The sequence below is a fragment of the Protopterus annectens genome, chromosome 12.part0 (assembly GCF_019279795.1).
Source record: "Protopterus annectens isolate FY-2018-M chromosome 12.part0, PAN1.0, whole genome shotgun sequence".
NCBI lineage: Eukaryota > Metazoa > Chordata > Ceratodontiformes > Protopteridae > Protopterus > Protopterus annectens.
In genome coordinates, this window is record NC_056746.1 from 1,281,821,872 (window position 1) to 1,281,837,812 (window position 15,941).

Consider the following 15,941-nt stretch of genomic DNA (forward strand, 5'->3'; position numbering starts at 1 on the left):
CTTTATCTGCTAATTACCCAAACATGTGCTTAGCAGTTGGCAGTCTCTCCTTCATAGGCACAGTCTTCTTGTACCTTTTAGAATAAAGTCTTCAAACTGTAGCTCAGTTAAAAATGCTTTATTATGTACCAACAATATCTGAATACTGCCTCCAATAACATAGTATTTTGGAATGCTGGATAACAATAGCAGTGCTAATAAACATATCCAAAGTTTCTGCATGCATATTCTGATTTTCCTGAATAATACAAACTAAAACAGTCTTACTCTTCTGACCAATATCATTGATCTTATGGAATGCTGAATATTTGGCCTGACTTCTGCACTCAGACTTGAGTGTCTGCACTGCAAAGACTTTCTGCATATCAGTCCAAATGAACTAACTTAACTTAGTATATTTCTAATAATACCAAACCCTGCTTTGCACACCTGTTTAGCCTTGGTTTTCAAGCCTTTTAGCATACAAAGAACATGTGCTTGTACTTCAGTTCTTATCAGTATTCTTGACTGAAGGCAATTTTTTGTGATATTTATTAAAACTGTATTCAGACTGTAAAAGCCTGCTTTAATATGGCTGCATTTCTAGACTTATGCAAAAATTCTGTATTTTTGTACATTTAAATGATATTAGATCTAACAATATTTTTCTAAGTAGTATTTACCAAAGTACCAGTGGTGGTGGTGCTGCGGTAGCATTCCTCATAGTAAGACGCTGTCTGGTTCGATTCTCAGCTCGGCGTCTTCTTCGTGGAGACATACATGAATCCGTTGAAGGTTGTGCGTCAGGGCTGGTAACTCAGCACGAAAATCAACTACCAATCATTAACGGACTGGAGTTCTGCTGAAACCGGGAAAAGCCAAAAGACACAACAAGTATTTACCAAAGTATTTATTTTTATGGTTGTTAGGTTATTTTATTACTGATATAACATACTCAACGTATATTCTACAAAATATCTTCAAACCTGTCCATCTGAAAAGGATTCATAAATCCCCTCTGAAAATTCCTGCAGTGCAATTCTGGTTAGTGAGTAACTGTTATACTGAAGTTGCTCAGTTATGATAAGTTCAAATAGTGGTGACTCATATGTTTTTCTCAACCAAGTGTTCCACTGCCATTCATTGCAAATTTCCTTTACGAATTAAATTTGAACTACAAATGTAGATGTAAGATAAAGCCAAACATTTACTTGAGGAAATTTGCAATGAATGGCAGTATAAGTTAAAATCTAATCTCTATAATCATCCTACTATAAGCTATACTCTGTCCACTTGCAAAGATTATGGAAAAATGTATTCATAGACAACTGATGCACCACCTAATCCAGAATCACCTTATGGCAGACACTCAGCATAGCTTTCAGCCTCACCACAGCTCTAGTTCAGCCCTCCTAGCCTATAACAATACCATAAACCATAATCGCAACAATAATTATATATCCTCAGCCCTCTTCTTGGATCTTTCCAAGGCATTCAATATGGTTGATCACCAACTTTTAATCCACACCCTGCAAACAATCTGTCTAGATACTAAAGCCCTTCAATGTTTTCAATCCTATCTGAATGGCAGACAGCAGGCTGTCCTCTGGCAAAACAAACTCTCTAACCTCCTACCTAAGACCGTTGGAGTACCACAAGGTTCTATACTAGGTCCTCTGCTGTTCTCCATCTTCATTAATGACCTTTATACTGTCATCCCAAAAGTCAGCTGTATCCAATATGCTGACGACTCCACCCTGATCTGCTTGGCCACATCCCCAACAGAGCTATGGTCAGCTACCCAGACCAGCTTTAATACAATAGAAAACTGGCTTTCTGAATGTCGTCTGATCCTAAATCCCAAAAAAACTAAAATGCTGTTTTTCTCACCAACACATAGGTCTACTGCATTCACCTTTACCATAAATGCAAATGATGGCACAATAATCTCTCCTGACCCCTCTACAAAACTATTAGGTCATTATAGATAATAATCTAAAATTCAACCTACATGTTAACCAAACTATCAAAACCATAAATAAAAAACTAGGGTCACTTTACGGAATAAAATTCTTCCTAACCCCCCCCCCCCAGCTAAAATTGCCATAGCTCGATCTCACCTTCTTTCAACTCCTCTGTATGCATCTCCGCTACTCTCTAATTTAAACAAGTCTGTCTTTAACAAACTCTCAATCTGCTATAACTACATTGCCAGGTTTGCCACTGGGCTGCCTTTTAGGACTCATCATTGTATTAATCTAAACCAGCTTGGGTGGCTTGAACTACCCAGCCTAATCCAGTATAACCAACTAATTATGGCCTATAAAATCCTCTATAATCTGGACAATACTCCTGCACTAAAAATATTATCACCCCTTATAATAATCCTAGACTGCTTCGATTCTCCAACAGGCTACTAATTCAGATTAGCAAAATTAATAACTCAGCCATTGACTCTCTCTTTGTAAACACTGTAGGTAGATCCTGGAACTCTCTTCCAGCTGATATTACTTGACTTACCACCCTAGGCCAATTTAAAACTAGACTCAAACAACATTTGACACTGAACTAGCTATGTCAATGTATCAAGCCTGGCTAACTCTCCTCTAGAATGTGTAAAAACTGTGAATCAGTTTAACTGTGTAACATAATCCTGATTTATAATCGGGATTAACTCTAATCTGTGGAACTTGTTTAAATCGCTTATGTATGTAAACACTGTAATTATTCTAGTTGTAATATGTAATGTTGTATTCTTCTTACCTTGGAGCTTTTCTGTCCGGGCCTCCGCTGAAAATGGACATGCATCCAGATGGACTATCCCGGTTAACAAATGTAAAATAAATAAAATAAAATAAGAAAATTGGGAATAATACAAGCAGACATTTTAGTTATTAAGCTGCCAGTATTTAACTTTCTTTACATTTTCTTACATAAAATCCGAATTTCCATATTTGCTGTTTATTTCAGTTTCTATTTACCTTTGGTTATAAATACTAACATGCTAACCTTAATGTTTTTGAATACATTCAGGACATTTCAGAAGAACTTGGAATTAGAAAATGATCTGGGTTTTCCTAGTCCACCTGCTCCTTCTCCTACCGTTCTCATCTCAGGGTGCCAATCCTGGACTTGTAGGTAGAATAACACAGAAGGGAATTGATTATGGTAAGCTCTATATCATTTTGGTATTCTAGTCTTAAACTGTAATTTGTGATGTTTATGCACCTTCGCACATATATGAACAAGCATAAGGTGTCAAATTAAAGTTTTGTACAAATGTTTATGCCAAACTTGCAGTTCTGAAGATGTGTAGACAGAAAAGAACAAAGTGGGCTGTGAATTCAAACATAACAGGTAAGGAAGTAAATAACTGCTTGTCAAGACTTTGTGCCCCTACACTAATGATCACTGCATACAACTACAATGTATAGAACTGACAAGGAATGTGGATGTTGGAGGGGTGAAAGTGCAAGATGGCAATGGTGAGAGAGCAGGAAGATTCCATATCAGCAGGCAGAAATGTCAAGAACTCGCTCTATAACAATAGCAACTAGAGTGTAGGGTACGGAATGTACCATCTTATGAGGGGGTACACCAAATATGAATTGCTTCAACATGATAATTGTATAAGTGGTTAAACAAAAGCTATGCTTTCTTACCTTTTGTACTGCTGCTACCATGACTGCAACTGTCTGCATTCCAGCAAGCTAGGCAGCAAAGTAATGTTTTGAGAAAACATCACATTTCAGGTACATTAGTAGTTCACCTGATTAGTATAAATGAACATTTGTATTAGTGCAAATTAATTTATTTATTTGTCATTGCTGACTGGGAAAATCTGACTGGGCAAAACTCATTTTTCACCAGATGCTTGGGGAGAAAAGTTCCAGGAGATGCTTTAAAGATACTCCTGATAAAATAAATTTACAAAGGTTCATTACAAACTTAGCTCTCACGACATCGAAGTACAAACAGGTGATTGTTTTGTAGTGACACTATGTAAAGATAAAGTAAGTATATATTTATTCTATGGCAATATTATACAGGATATTACATTCAAAGTATATAACATTTAGTATGTGAACAGTTCATGTGCAATAAATGTAAGAAGACATTAGATATGTCTTATAAGACATAGGTAAGGAGGTCTACAGCATAGATGTCAGAAATAAATAAAACTGAGACAAAATGTCTGAAACATTAGGTGGTAGGTAGATAAGGGGTAAAGCTAAAAGCTGAGTGAGGCATTGTATTGCTGATGAGTCAAGGATACTGGATCTAGGATACATGCGGACATAGAACCTGGTTATAAAAGAGGGGTGGAAAGTATTTGAAGAAGATTTATAAATTGGGAAGGTCAGAAAGAAATTGAAGTAGAAAGGGGGGTTAAGAAAGAATGGTAATTGTGGAGAAGTAGAAGAAAGTTTTGTGGTGCAGAAAGGGATAGAGGTGGGGCTATTAGAAGACAAAGGAAAATGGAATTACTCAAACAAGAACACATGACAAATGTAAAACAAATACACAACTAAAAAAACTTGTAAAAACAAAAGAGAGGCAGAATCAGCAAGTCCAACAAACAGACTGTTTAATGGTTAGCGCTTTCGTCTGCCACTAATAAGTAAACTTCATCAGACAAGGAAAATAGGAAATTACATATTTTAAATAGTAAATCCAAGAAAACAGTCGAGTCCAAACAGGCTGTGCTAACCTTTATTCCATAAAAACAGGTAAAATGGTGATAAAACTGTGGGCACTTTCAGGATAACCCTTTATCAGACAGTGAAACAGCATTCATGAAGTCTATTTAAATACATTTAAAAACACAGTCAACAATCATCTCACTGCCCTCCTTTTCTTAAGGGCTATTCTTAAAGGTATACATGTATTCAACCCTGGTGGATGATTTGCTGCTAGCTCTATAATCCAGTGTAGTTCAATACACTTAGTGACATTCACTATGTCCCCCCCTTTTACTCATATGAGTAACCTGTATAACCATAAATTTAAAGGTGTGTGTTGGATTCTTAGAAGTATGCAGCTACAGAGCATTATGTTCATCCTTCTGTCTAATATTGTACAAATGATGTTGTATTCAAATTTTCAGTTTACTGTTGGTTTTCCCTACATAGTAAGTGGGGCATGACTGGCACATCGCTAAATATACCACATTCTCCGTGTGGCAATCTGCATATAGTTTAAATATATATTCCTTTTTATTTATGTGGTGAACAAAGCTATTTTTATCACTTATCATGAAACAAGTCTTACAGTGCCTGCAAGGAAAAGTACCTGTTCTATCTGATGTTAACCTAATTTTATTTCTCATTCCTGGTTCTTTACACACCATGTCTTACGAGTTATTGTTGCGTCTAAAACCAAAGCTTGATTCTTTAGCCACTATATTTTTAAGTCTATCCTCACTTAACAGGATTTTCCAGTTTTGTTTAATTATTTCGCAGACCCCATTGATATTGTTGCTATATTTCTCTTGTTTCCATTGAAACAGAAGTCTCTGACATCCCGCCCGAACAAACCAAAGACGCTGTTGGAATAGGGGGACCAGTGATGCCAATAGTAGGATTTTGATTCAGAACTGGCTGTTGCCGATTGTTTACCCCTCCTGAATTAGGAAGTAGTCCATTGAACCAAACAGCACAGATCCAAGGCAAACAGGACTGTAGATTCAGTGTACGTTTAATCAATCCAATAACATACAATGAATTCATAGCAGGTACACAGTAAAACAATGGCAATACACACAAGAAGTACAGTTGAGTGTGCTTTCACCTAGTAAAATACCAGGCTTCCTCAGAACAAAGAATCAAATCCATTACTTCCCTTAAATACTTGATTGAAACCAATTAACATCCACAAATCAGTTCAAGTAAAGAATTGAAGTAAAATAATTCATTAACCCTATGTAACCCACTAAGTTGAATAGGAAAACATAAGGAAATTTTACCCGCTCATAAACATTGTTAACCACATTTATAAAATACATATAATTGTCATAAAAATATTATAAATATGAAATATAAAAATAATAATAGTAAATAAATATACAGGAAAAAACATGCAGTTGTTAATTCCAAACCTCTATAAATCCAATAAAATACATCCAGATAAAACAAAACAAACAGGATTAAAAATCCATAGCAGCAACAAATTAATATAACAAACCCAGTGTTTGCATTATAATTTGGCAGCTCTGAGTTTTAGTACACTGTTAATACTAATATAATCATTAAGTCCAGGAGTTCTGCCTGCATCCAACTTGAGCTGCCAGAACAATTCCCTGTATTCCAACCTGGACTCCCAACTACCACCTCGTGGGTTAACTAAAACCTGTTCAACCACAAAAAACGTAATTTTTATCTCCTTACAGGACAAGGAATGCCTAAAAAAAAATTGATTCCTTTCCCTTGGATACCTCGTACAAATGCTCGTACAGCCTTCTCCTTAGTGGTCTGTCAGTTTTACCGATGTAAAAACTCTGGCAGATTTCACAAATCCCAATGTATACCACCCCTTTAGTTCCACAGTTGTAGTACCTAGAAGCCTTGATTCTAAACCCCCTAGATGGAATAAATATCTCACTCTTATCAAGAATAAACAACATTGTTGACAGGCCCCACATCTGTGGGTACCATATCTAAGTGCCCCACCTGTCCGTACTATAAAATCCTTCTTTTCAAAAAGCTCCTTTAGATTAGTGTCCCTCCTTCTAACGAAGGTGGGGTGGTTCTGGAGATGGGACCATTAAGATAGGCCAATATTTCCTTATAGTGTCCTCCACCTGTGTTGATGTACTTGTAAAGGTGTGAATGAAAGCCCCCTTGTGCTTGTGCTCCACATCCTCTACTCTCTCGACACCATTAATTCCAGTACCTAACAGGGGAAAAAATGTTTTGTCCCTGTTCTCGATTACCTCATTAGCTAGCTGGTCAATCATTTGTGTAGGGTATCCTCTTTCAAGGAATAATGAAGTCAGAGTCATAATCTCCTCTAAGAATTCTGAATTCATACTAGTCATTCTAGAGGTCCTAATCATTTGGCCCTTCACTATACCTATCTTTTGGTAATAAGGGTGTCCGTTCTCAAAATGCAAGTATGAATTTGAGAACGAAGACTTCCTGTACAATTTGGACAGAAAACAGTTATTAATCCTGTCTTTATAAAGTGTAATGTCCAAATAATTAATACTAGAATCACTAACAGTGTGTGTGAAAGCTAGAAATTCCGTTGAGTGATTAAGATATATCATAAACTCATCAAAGTTGTCTTTGGGACAATCCCATAATAGACAGATGTCATCCAAATATCGGGTATAAAAGGTGATATAACCCTGCCAATCAGTATTAAGGACAAACCTCTGTTCCCAGTAATATAACATGCAGTTTGCATATAGGGGGGCACAAGCTGCCCCCATAGCAACACCTTTCCTTTGCTGGTAAAACTCCACATTAAAATGAATAAAATTATCCCTAAGGATGGTATCCATAAAATCCAGAATTAAGTTAATAGTGTTTCCATCTAAACCAGATTCTGTCAGTAAAATTTCCCCAAACCATTCCAGTCCCACCTCATGTGGGATGCTGGGGAATAATTCAACCACATCAATAGTAACTAGGAAGATCTCTGAGCCAAATCTATCCCTAGTTATTCGTCTCAAGAAATCCCATGAATCTTTAGTAATATGTGACACAGAGTTAATAACCTTCTTTAGTTTCAAATCCACATAGGTAGCCAATGGTTCAGTGATACTTCCAGCTCCCACTATGATGGGTCTGAATTTCATGTTATCAATCCCTTTGTGGGTTTTTGGAATCCCGAATATACAGGGTATCCTGGGCTTCTGTTCGTGCAGATAATTTTATAATTTCTCTTCAATACTACCCTGCAGTAGGTGATCCAGTAAATAATAGTTAATTTTAGAATTAGCAATATTAATCTCATTACGAGAAACAACAGTGTAATGCTCTGGATCCTGTAAAATATTATACATTAATGTGTCATAATCAACTGTGTACATCCAAACAACCCCACCCCCCTTGTCTGGCTTCATCACTCTACATTTTTCCTCCTTCAATTATTTAAGTAGAGACATTTCACGATCTGAAAGGTTCGTGATTGACCTTCCCTTAACATCCAGTTGCCTAACTTCCCTTTCTACCAGTTCCTCAAAAATTTTTAGTGACTGGTTGATAGGGGCATTAAACAGACTTTTTCTACTCAACTCAGGTCTGTTCACATCTTGACACTTGAAAAAAATTGTTAAATTAAGTTGTCTGATAAACATTTTAAGGTCAATAAATGTATTCACCAGAGATCCGGGTCGGGAGGGTACAAAATGAAACCCTTTAGTAACTAGTTTAAAATGTACATCATTAATATTCATATCCGTAAAAATTAAAAATAATAAAAATTGTCCTTTTTGCATACTCTTTCATCATAAACAGTGTTCATATCTAGCCTATCTCTAATATGAACATTCTCCTCAAGGGATAGAGGCAGTAACACTAGGTCTGACGGTAATTCCGATTCTTCCCTGTGTATCTGCCCCCCCTCCCCCCTGAAATATTGGGGGTTCTGGTAAGAATGATTCCTCTGCTTTTCTGCCAACCTCTCGCTTCTCCTCACAGATGGTTGCCTTAAAGGGTAACCTGAGTGTTCACTACTGTTAGCATTGTCACAATCTACATCCCCCCCTGTTCACTACTGTTAGCATTGTCACAATCTACGTCCCCCTCCTGTGAATACGTTATCAGAATTAAAAGAAGCAGAAAAGGTTTTAAAAAGTTGACAGGCTCTCCACTCCCTATATTCTAATAAATCTCTCTCTAGTTTCCTAATTTTCCTGTTAATTAGTTTATCACAAAAATTATCCACTTCCCAGAAAAGACCATCATATTTTGCTTTGTCAAAATCAAAAACACTATCAGAGGTAACTTTGTCATGTAGAGAATTCATTTCGTTCAATAAAACCTCTCTTTGATTCTCATAGTTACGTACCATTAATTTAAGTAATTCAATACCAGTTTTGTTGAACAGTTCAGTTAACTGCTGATAAAGCCAACTATTTTGCTTCACATTATTAGGATATTTAAAAACTCTAAGTCCCTTAGGGACTCTGTTAACAGAAATATATTTGTTTAAATAATCAATTTCCAAATGGTTGGATTTAAAAGCATACAATTTCTCTTTAAACAGTTTGAAAGTTTCATCAAAAGTCTCAGTGCTATTGTTGAACTTACCTTTGTTGAAATTAAATCTCCAAACTGTCCATGACTCAAAATGAAAACTGTTATCAGTAGCTTTATTTCCGTTACAGCCTTGACTGCTCTGATTGATATTTAAATCTCCTTTTTGTTGAATATGGTGTTCCCTAGACTGTAGGACTACCACCCGTCTATCTCCGTCTCCAAAAGCAGCATGATTCAACGTCCCACATGAATTACGTGCATTTTGCTGCTCAAGCAGCTGATTTTGGTTGCCCGGCAACCCTGTGGTTAGTTCAGAAGGGGAAACTCTCGTATTCTCCACCAACTGCGATAAAAGAACCAGTACCTTGCTGAACACGCCCCTCGTTACTGGCGAGTTATCATCTCCCCCAGAGACATCTTTTAAAATCAGTAGGGTGTCCAGTAACACGTTAAAATCCACTCCTTCAGCCATGGATAAATGAACCAGGAAGCAAAACAAAACCCAAAATGAACAACCAAACAGCACAGATCCAAGGCAAACAGGACTGTAGATTCAGTATACGTTTAATCAATCCAATAAAATACGATAAATTAATAGCAGGTACACAGTAAAACAATGGCAATACACACAAGAAGTACAGTTGAGCGTGCTTTCACCTAGTAAAATACCAGGCTTTCTCAGAACAAAGAATCAAATCCATTACTTCCCTTAAATACTTGATTGAAACTAATTAACATCCACAAATCAGTTCAAGTAAAGAACTGAAGTAAAATAATTCATTAACCCTATGTAACCCACTAAGTTGAATAGGAAAACATAAGGAAATTTTACCCTCTCATAAACATTGTTAATCACATTTATAAAATGCATATAATTGTCATAAAAATATTATAAATATGAAATATAAAAATAATAATAGTAAATAAATATACAGGAAAAAAATGCAGTTGTTAATTCCAAACCTCTATAAATCCAATAAAATACATCCAGATAAAACAAAGCAAACAGGATTAAAAATGCATAGCAGCAACAAATTAATATAACAAACCCAGTGTTTGCATTATAATTTGGCAGCCTTGAGTTTTAGTACACTGTTGATACTAATACAATCATTAAGTCCAGGAGTTCTGCCCGCATCCAACTTGAGTTGCCAGAACAATTCTCTGTATTCCAACCTGGACTCCCAACTCCCATCTCGTGGGTCAACTAAAACCTGTTCCACCACAAAAAACTTAATTTTTATCTCCTTACAGGACAAGGAATGCCTACAAAAAGCATTTGATTCCTCTCCCTTGGATACCTCGTACAAATGCTCGTACAGTCTTCTCCTTAGTGGTCTCTCAGGTTTACCGATGTAAAATCTCTGGCAGATTTCAGGAAGGAAGTAGTCTGTTGATAGTCCGTTGAGCAAACATTTAGATAAATCGTCCGCTCTGTTAGATAGTTGTAAAATAAGTTGGATTAAACTTCCAGTGCTCATATCCTCCCCTACCTGGGAAGCAATAGGGGAGAGCAAAGACTGTGATAATGGACTTGTTTCTCCAGCCATCTCCAAGACAGGCAAACCTGCCACATTTATACATCCTGGGACTGTTAACATATTTTTATTACGTCTTTCAAGTAAGGCTTTGAAGTTACAGCCTCTTTTTAAAAGTTACCCGTGGTCTCTCACCCAACATTAGACAAACAGAAGTATCAGCCAGATTCAATTCGCAGTTTTTCACAATAATCCCTTTTAAAGAGAGTGCACTGGCAGAAAAAGGGGTAATAAAAGTTCTATTGAAATCAGCAGATACATTTACAGTGACTTCTTTAGCTGTTGGATTTATGAGCACATATACAATATAGAGAAACAAAATCCTACTAAAGCCTTAGCCAGACATGTCAGTAGCAACCCAGGGCACATTTTATTCATTTGTGGTTATAGAACAACTTCTCACAGACATTTGGGATGGCCCTTGGTCATTGCTGTTGGAAGAAAAGGAACTTAACTGGCAGCTGGTTTTGAATGATTTCTGCTACCCAGGATTAAATGACAACTGTAATGTGAAATGCCTTTTAAAACTTAAATCTTTAGAAAGATGATTTTTAACTGTAGGTTTACACAGCTACATATGCATATAAATATTCAAACCTTATATATATATATATATATATATATATATATATATATATATATATATATCTGCGTTTTTAAAAGTGGCATGTCCTTTTAACAGAGATGGGAAGTGATGTCATGTATTTTTTACTCTGTTGCATATCGTCTACTCAGAGGGGATCTCTGCTCAGCATACAAGGCCATGTCAAACCCAGAGCTGTTGGACATGCTACACTTAAAGAAATCCCAATCCCTCAGAGCCACATGCTCCAGGGATCTAAACCTTGTCATCACAATAAACAAAACATGCTGGAGAGATAGGTTCCTGACCCAGAGACTCCCCAGACTCTGGAATAGATTGCCCATACATGTTAAGCAGAGTGCCTCTTTGGCCCTCTTCAAAAGGAACCTTGATGATTGGATGGGAGAAAGGAAATTCACCCTGGGTATCACATCAATTGCCCTGCTAGACAGGGGTCCAGGGAAGTAAACAGTGTGGGAAGAAATAGCCAGGGAATTGTTATGGCTAGGCTTGTATAGGCCCTAGGGCTGATAGCCTAGTACCAACCTATGAACCTATTTAAAATATGTAATTTCCTATTTTCCTTGTCTGATGAAGTTTGCTTATTAGTGGCAGACAAAAGCGCTAACCATTAAACAGTTTGTATGTTGGACTTGCTGATTATGCCTCTCTTTTTTGTTAAGAACACATGACAACCATGTGTGCTATTGTTGTAATTACCTTCGTTGAAATTAAATCTCCGAACTGTCCATGACTCAAAATGAAAACTGTTATCAGTAGCTTTATTTCCGTTACAGCCTTGACTGATCTGATTGATATTTAAATCTCCTTTTTGTTGAATATGGTGTTCCCTAGACTGTAGGACTACCACCCGTCTATCTCCGTCTCCAAAAGCAGCATGATTCAAAGTCGCACATGAATTACATGCATTTTGCTGCTCAAGCAGCTGATTTTGGTTGCCCGGCAACCCTGTGGTTAGTTCAGAAGGGGAAACTCTCGTATTCTCCACCAACTGCGATAAAAGAACCAGTACCTTGCTGAACACGCCCCTCGTTACTGGCGAGTTATCATCTCCCCCAGAGACATCTTTTAAAATCAGTAAGGTGTCCAGTAACACGTTAAAATCCACTCCTTCAGCCATGGATAAATGAACCAGGAAGCAAAACAAAACCCAAAATGAACAACCAAACAGCACAGATCCAAGGCAAACAGGACTGTAGATTCAGTATACGTTTAATCAATCCAATAAAATACGATAAATTAATAGCAGGTACACAGTAAAACAATGGCAATACACACAAGAAGTACAGTTGAGCGTGCTTTCACCTAGTAAAATACCAGGCTTTCTCAGAACAAAGAATCAAATCCATTACTTCCCTTAAATACTTGATTGAAACTAATTAACATCCACAAATCAGTTCAAGTAAAGAATTGAAGTAAAATAATTCATTAACCCTATGTAACCCACTAAGTTGAATAGGAAAACATAAGGAAATTTTACCCTCTCATAAACATTGTTAATCACATTTATAAAATAAACATAATTGTCATAAAAATATTATAAATATGAAATATAAAAATAATAATAGTAAATAAATATACAGGAAAAAACATGCAGTTGTTAATTCCAAACCTCTATAAATCCAATAAAATACATCCAGATAAAACAAAACAAACAGGATTAAAAATCCATAGCAGCAACAAATTAATATAACAAACCCAGTGTTTGCATCATAATTTGGCAGCCCTGAGTTTTAGTACACTGTTGATACTAATACAATCATTAAGTCCAGGAGTTCTGCCCGCATCCAACTTGAGCTGCCAGAACAATTCTCTGTATTCCAACCTGGACTCCCAACTCCCACCTCGTGGGTCAACTAAAACCTGTTCCACCACAAAAAACTTAATTTTTATCTCCTTACAGGACAAGGAATGCCTACAAAAAGCATTCAATTCCTCTCCCTTGGATACCTCGTACAAATGCTCATACAGCCTTCTCCTTAGTGTTCTCTCAGGTTTACCAATGTAAAAACTTTGGCAGATTTCAAAAAGGAAGTAGTCTGTTGATAGTCAGTTGAGCAAACATTTAGATAAATCGTCCGCTCTGTTAGTTATTTGTAAAATAAGTTGGGTTAAAGTTCCAGTGCTCATATCCTCCCCTACCTGGGAAGCAATAGGGGAGAGCAAAGACTGTGATAATGGACTTGTTTCTCCAGCCATCTCCAAGACAGGCAAACCTGGCACATTTATACATCCCGGGACTGTTAACATATTTTTTATTACGTCTTTCAAGTAAGGCTTTCAAGTTACAGCCTCTTTTTAAAAGTTACCCGTGGTCTCTCACCCAACATTAGACAAACAGAAGTATCAGCCAGATTCAAGTCCCAGTTTTTCACAATAATCCCTTTTAAAGTGAGTGCACTGGCAGAAAAAGGGGTAATAAAAGTCTATTGAAATCAGCAGATACATTTGCAGTGACTTCTTTAGCTGTTGGATTTATGAGCACATATATAATATAGGGAAACAAAATCCTACTAACGCCTTAGCCAGACATGCCAGTAGCAATCCAAGGCACATTTTCTTCATTTGTGGTTATAGAACAACTTCTCACAGACATTTGGGGTGGCCCTTGGTCATTGCTGTTGGAAGAAAAGGAACTCAACTGGCAGCTGGTTTTGAATGATTTCTGCTACCCAGGATTAAATGACAACTGTAATGTGAAATGCCTTTTAAAACTTAAATCTTTAGAAAGATGATTTTTAACTATAGGTTTACACAGCTACATATGCATATAAATATTTAAACTTTCTTTATATATATATATATATATATATATATATATATATATATATATATATATGCATTTTTAAAAGTGTTATGTCCTTTTAACAGAGATGGGAAGTGATGTCATGTATTTTTTACTCTGTCGCATATCGTCTACTCAGAGACGATCTCTGCTTAACATACAAGGCCATGTCAAACCCAGAGCTGTTGGACATGCTACACTTAAAGAAATCCCAATCCCTCAGAGCCACATGCTCCAGGGATCTAAATCTTGTCATCACAATAAACAAAACATACTGGAGGGATAGGTTCCTGACCCAGAGACTCCCCAGACTCTGGAATAGATTGCCTATACATGTCAAGCAGAGTGCCTCTTTGGCCCTCTTCAAAAGGAACCTTGACGATTGGATGGTAGAAAGGAAATTCACCCTGGGTATCACGTCAATCGCTCTGCTAGACAGGGGTCCAGGGAAGTAAATAGTGTGGGAAGAAATAGCCAGTGAATTGTTATGGCTAGGCTTGTATAGGCCCTAGGGCTGATAGCCTAGTACCAACCTATGAACCTATTTAAAATATGTAATTTCCTATTTTCCTTGTCTGATGAAGTTTGCTTATTAGTGGCAGATGAAAGCGCTAACCATTAAACAGTTTGTTTGTTGGACTTGCTAATTCTGCCTCTCTTTTTTGTTAAGAACACATGACAACCTTGTGTGCTTTAGGTGTTGTTTTAGTATGGGTTTTGTGGAAAGTTTCATGGTCTGTTTTTGCATATGTTGGGATGATGTTTCAGAGTTTATGGGGTATAGTGAGATACCTGCTGAGTTATTAGACTTTGTTGTAATTACTAATAGTGTATTGGTTAAACAAAGATCTCTACCTAGAGATTAGTGCTGCAGGGTGTGTGAACATTGCTCTGGCATATGTGTAAGATTGTGTGCAGTAATACATTGTGAGTATGTTAAATAGCTGGGTATTTCAAGCCAGTTTTAGATAGTTCATGTTTTTGCAGTGATGAGCCCTATATGTAAGGTTGGTAGCAAATTTAGCTACTTTATTATAAAAGGTAGAAAGTTTAGCTTTTAATTGTACTATTCAGCCTCCCACACACACTAGCTTACTCATGTATGCTAACCCATGCCCCTAACCCCAAACCTAACCCTACTCCTGCCTATAACCCTAACCCAAACCCTAACCCCAACCCTACCTCAACCCTGTCTCTAATCCTGACGCTAATCATAGCGCTACACATTATGTTACTGAAAACACTTTCCCTAACAGCACAAAAGACAAAAAGGACACAAAACACTCATTACACCAATCAAGCAAAACACTAAATCTATCCCCTTATCTAACATTACCCCTAACCATCAGACACTCACTCATACACCAACACAGTTCTGCACATTTTCTGAACCACCACCTTTTCAAACATTCATTCTACTGCACAATTAACTTGGAAACCAAATTACATTCAACTAAAATGCATCCAGTCATTTGTGCTTTCACACTTTTTTGCATTTAGACAAACTTGTCAACCAGTTGTGTTGTCAGTTGAGTATTGCAGCCATACACACACACACACACACACACACACACACACACACACACACACACACACACACACACACACACACACTCATATACATTTTAACTGAGAATCTGAGTGAAGTTATTTCACCTGCTGTCAAAGTCTATGGAAAAGGACATTTTTAAAGCATTACTATCCAGTTCTGCAGTAGCATTTTCTCCTTCAAATTTAAAATCAAAACCTGTGCAAAAGGATGTGTTCTAAGACATTAATATCCAGTTCTGCAGTGAGGTTTTCTGCTTCAAAACTAAGGAAAAGAAACT

At 36.9% G+C, this 15,941-nt stretch overlaps 1 protein-coding gene across 3 annotated transcripts in view; it reads left to right on the top strand.

The window, feature by feature from the left end:
• LOC122817133 (bactericidal permeability-increasing protein-like) overlaps positions 1-15,941 on the top strand; it is a 388,416-nt gene that overhangs the window by 12,452 nt on the left and 360,023 nt on the right. For all 3 annotated transcript variants that reach the window (XM_044090325.1, XM_044090327.1, XM_044090326.1), the window contains exon 2: positions 3,013-3,147. In XM_044090325.1, coding sequence (XP_043946260.1) covers positions 3,042-3,147 — 106 coding nt within the window. In that variant the 5' untranslated portion in view covers positions 3,013-3,041. The remainder of the gene's footprint in view (positions 1-3,012; positions 3,148-15,941) is intronic.